Source organism: Microtus ochrogaster, linkage group LG9, assembly GCF_000317375.1.
Source record: "Microtus ochrogaster isolate Prairie Vole_2 linkage group LG9, MicOch1.0, whole genome shotgun sequence".
NCBI lineage: Eukaryota > Metazoa > Chordata > Mammalia > Rodentia > Cricetidae > Microtus > Microtus ochrogaster.
Genome location: NC_022034.1, coordinates 935,868 through 940,679, shown reverse-complemented (window position 1 = coordinate 940,679; position 4,812 = coordinate 935,868). Strand labels below are relative to the sequence as shown.

At 37.2% G+C, this 4,812-nt stretch overlaps 1 protein-coding gene across 1 annotated transcript; it reads left to right on the top strand.

Annotated features, from left to right (window-relative positions):
- Window positions 1–3,092: 3,092 nt before the first annotated feature.
- LOC101992621 (olfactory receptor 8H1-like) lies at window positions 3,093–4,031 on the top strand. Its single transcript, XM_005363289.1, has one exon. The coding sequence runs from the start codon at window positions 3,093–3,095 to the stop codon at window positions 4,029–4,031; it is 939 nt and encodes a 312-aa protein (XP_005363346.1).
- Window positions 4,032–4,812: the final 781 nt, after the last annotated feature.

Genomic DNA, 4,812 nt, shown 5'->3' with positions numbered 1-4,812 from the left:
TGGGGTGAGAAACGTGAGAAGGGGAGGATTGGGGGAGCTTGGGGAATGGGATGGTTGGGATAAAAAAAGGGTGGATACAGGAGCAGAGAAATATATATCCTAATTAAGGGAGCCATCTTAGGGTTGGCAAGAGACTTGACTCTAGAGGGGCTCGCAGGTGTCCAGGGAGATGTCTCCAGCTAGTACCTTGAGCAACTGAGGAGAGGGAACATAAAATGACCCTATCCTATTGCCATACTGATGAATATATTGCATATCACCTTAGAACCTTCCTCTGGCATGGATCGAGATAGAGACAGAGACCCAATTTGGAGCACTGGACTGAGCTCTCAAGGTCCAAATGAGGAGCAGAAGGAGGGAGAACATGAGCAAGGAAGTCAGGACCACGAGGGATGCACCCACCCTCTGTGACAGTGGGGCTGATCTATTGGTAGCTCACCAAGGCCAGCGGGACTGGGACTGAATAAGCATGGGATGAAATCGGACTTTCTGAACGTGGAGGACAATGAAGGCTGATGAGAAGCCAAGGACAATGGTACTAGGTTTCAATCCTAATACATGAACTGGCTTTGTGGGAACCTAGCTTGTCTGGATGCTCACCTTCCTGGTCCTGGATAGAAGTGGGAGGACCTTGGACTTACCGCAGGGCAGGGAATCTGGACTGCTCTTGATTCTTGAGAGGAAGGGGGAATGGAGTGGGGGGGAGGGGGAGAGGGGGAGGAGAGTGGGGGGAAGGGGCGATGTGTGGGAGGAGGGGGAGGGAAATGGGAAATGGGGAGGAGGCAGAAATTTTTTTTTCAACAACTAAAAAAATAAAAACAAAACAAAACAAACAAAAAAAAAAAGAATGGGGCCTTGTGTACATTTGCCCTCTCTGACCTAGGACCCTATATGGCTTAGACATAAGCAGGCCCTGTGCATGTTTCCCAGATCTCTATGAGTTTTTATGTGCATCAGTTCTTTTGTGTATAGAACTTGTTTTATTGTTTGTCTTCCATCTCCCACTGACTCTTACAATCTTTCTGCCTCCACTCCACAACGTTCTATAAAAACTGAGAAGACAGGGGTTTGATGCGGGCATCCCATTTAGAACCGAGTGTACCAAAGCCTCTCTCTTTCTGCACATTGTCCAGTGGTGGATCTGTTCCCAACTATTGTAGAGAGAAGTTTCTCTGAAAATAGCTTTTCACAGCCAATCCACTGTTCCTCTGGCTCCTGCAACCTTTGTGTCCTCTCTCTTCTGAAATGATTCTGTGACTTAGGTGCTGGAGGGTTTTTTCCATTTCTATCCCTGTCTCTGTCTCTGTCTCTGTCTCTGTCCCTGTCTCTGTCTCTCTCTCTGTCTCTCTGTCTCGCTTTCTCTCTCTCTCTCTCTCTCTCTCTCTCTCTCTCTCTCTCTTTCTTATTTTGTAAATGTATCTGTTGGGCCTGGGCTCCCTAAATGTACAATTTGATTGCTTGTAGTTTTCTAGAATGGTATCCTTATACTGCCAAGAGAAATTTTTTTGATGAGAAGGGAGAAACACAACTGTCAGTTAATATAGGGACACATCATCCATTGTTTTTACTTAGCAGATTTTAATAATTGCAGAACTGTTCCTTTGATTTATATTTTATTGCTGGAAATGTTGTTATTTATAATCACCTTAATTTTCAAATTAAAATAATAACACTGTCTAGCCACACAACTTAAAAATGCACTGTTGTGAATAGAGTGTCATCTAAATATTATACTTAATAAATTTAGTAAACTAGTGGGCATATAAATAAACATAGTGCATAAAAAAGAGAAGACATTTATCATTTTCTTCTTTATAGGTCTCTCAGGGAACAGCAATACCTTTGCTGAATTACTCCTTTGACCTAAGTTCTTGAAAACTTGCCAAGAAATCTATCTTAGGAAGTGCCACTGGAGGATGACCACGTCACTTGATGCTCATGACATTTCAACATAAATTCTGGTGTCATAGAAAGAGATAAAAGACATAGAATGCTTTGTTCATTTTCACAGTTTTTCTTTGTATAAATTTGTGGTATAACTTCCTTTAAAATTGACTTTGACTGAGACCTTAGGAAAGCATCAAGGATAATTCAGTTAACTTCTGAAATTTTTCAAATGAGTTCACAAAAAAAGAAAAATAATCAAAAGGAAAATAAAAGCTCTAAGACTGACAGGTTCAAATCCATAAATGTATTTTTTCCTTCATTTGTGAGAAAATTTGGGAGTTGAATATTTTCAGTCCAATGCTATTGGAAATATTTTGCCTCCGTTTTTTTTTTCTACCCACTTTGGCACTCAGAGTAAGTATTTTTTAAATTGTGAAATTTTGAAGCTCTCAAAATAGAGATTAAATTTAAAAATTAGAGTGCATAGATCATTTAGTACTTACAAAGGTACATTGTGATTGTGACAAACAGAATTGGTGGAAGGAGATTGCACCAGGGATTATTCATCTTTCAATAAAATAAATTTACTTAAAATTGTTTTCAATAGTGAAAAACAATATCCAATAATTATTAGTAGTTATTTTTCTTAACATAGCCTATAAAAGTTCAGTAAAAACAAATATGGTTAATTGCTATCGTAAAAGCCATTAAATTATGATTCAAAGTTGTCTCCTATACTTCTTCATTAAATGTGAAATTTCATTTAGACTTACTGGAATAAGGGTGTGGCTAAGATCCTTTAATGTCTTTGATTTTAAAAATAATCCTTGACTCTACCTGAATTTGTGCTAAGTTCACATTATCTGTGTTTTGCAACTTAGATCTTGTGTAAAGTGAGGGGATAGTATTATCATGTCCATTATAACAACTCATGCAGGTTAAACATATGAAAGGAAATTATTCCTACTAGCTCAAGTTTTTTTGGAATTATAACACACATTTTCAGTTATGATATAATTGTCACTTTGCACATTTATTTGGAAATCTTTTTACAGTTCTATAACATATTATAAAAGTTATAGTATGTATATAAAATATAGATTATATATAATATATAAAAGTACAGTGACAAGCATGCAGAAAACTTCTATGACATCAGAAACTATGCATTACCTTTGATTTCTCATCATTTAGGGTCATTCACTATGAACACCTGGAATCACACAAGTAAACCAGACTTCATCCTCTTGGGACTGACAGATTCCAAAGATCTCCAGCTGGTACTCTCTGTGGTGTTTCTCCTGATATACCTGGTCACTGTTTTAGGGAACATAGGCATGATGCTGATTATTTGTCTAGATGTCCAGCTGCACACTCCAATGTATTTCTTCCTTATCCATCTGTCATTTGTTGACCTCAGTTACTCTACTGACATCACACCTAAAACCTTAGAGAACCTGCTGACTTCAAACAAGAGTATTTCCTTCAGAGATTGTTTTGCCCAAATGTACATTTTTATCCTTTTGGCAGGCACTGAATGTTTTCTGCTTTGCTCAATGGCCTATGACCGCTACATAGCTATCTGCAAACCTTTACATTATCCTACCATTATGTCTTCACGATGCTGTCTTGCCCTCCTTACTGGGTCCTACATGATTGGAACTGTGGATTCCTCTGTCACTGTGTTTGCCATGAATACACTATATTTCTGCAAGTCCAACGTCATCTATCATTTTTATTGTGATACATCTCCACTTTTATATCTGTCCTGCAGTGACACAAATGGAGTTGAAATAATTATATTCATTTTTGCAGGTTCAACCCTTCTTGTTTCCCTTATCACAATATCTGTATCCTATATGTTTGTTCTTTCTGCTATTTTGAAGATCAATTCCACTTCAGGAAAGCAAAAAGCCTTCTCCACTTGTGCCTCTCACCTCCTTGGAGTCACTGTCTTTTACAGCACTCTGATCTTTATTTATTTAAAACCGAGTAAGTCCTACTCCCTGGGAAAGGACCAAGTAGCTTCTGTGTTTTACACCATTGTGATCCCTATGCTGAACCCACTCATTTATAGTCTCAGGAACAAAGAAGTGAAAGGTGCTGTTGTTAGATTAGTGAAGAAGAAACAAGGATCCAGGTAGTTGAGTGAGGGTAAGCGGTCATTCACATTGTTTCTGATTGTGACTGTCTGTAAAAAGCTACAATTAATTTTACTCTTTCTATTTCTCTGTGTCTTTTCTAATACATACATTGGCAGTAATGCAGTTTTAAACTTCTGTTTCCCTCACTGAATTTTGAGGAACATATACTAACACATCTTTTTATTTCATTTTTATGGAAAATTATTTTGCAAGAGATGAGAATGTGTTTTTAATTCTTATAGTTATATCATATAAAATTTCATACTCACTAAACATTTCATTAGATATAATGTAAAGATAATTTCCACAAAGGCTATACTTTCAGACATCATGGATTTTATATTGTGCAAGGTCCTATTTGTTAAATACTTCTTGATAAGAAGCTAAATTAGTATTCAATTTTCAACAGTATAAGAGAAATAGTAACCGCAGATATGTGTGATAAGATAATGGGAGTAATGCACTTAAAGAACCAATAAAATGGTGTTTATCATCAGAAAAAGACTCTATTCCTGACATATTTTAAATGTTCAATGTCATTTCTTGAAGAATATTGACTCTCATTTTATAAATTACTTTCAGATTATTTAATTCACAATCATGTTATTGCCCTAAAAAGAATGTATCCCATTGTTTCACTTTGCATTTTAAATAAAATTATGATGTAGTATTAAGTTATACGTAGGAAGTCAGGACCAAGAGGGGTGCACCCACCCACGGAGACAGTGGGGCTGATCTATTGGGAGCTCACCAAGGCCAGCTGGACTGTGACTGAAAAAGC

Coding starts and splice junctions, on each gene's coding strand:
- LOC101992621 (XM_005363289.1), top strand. CDS start 3,093: ATGAACACCTGGAATCACACAAGTAAACCAGACTTCATCCTCTTGGGA.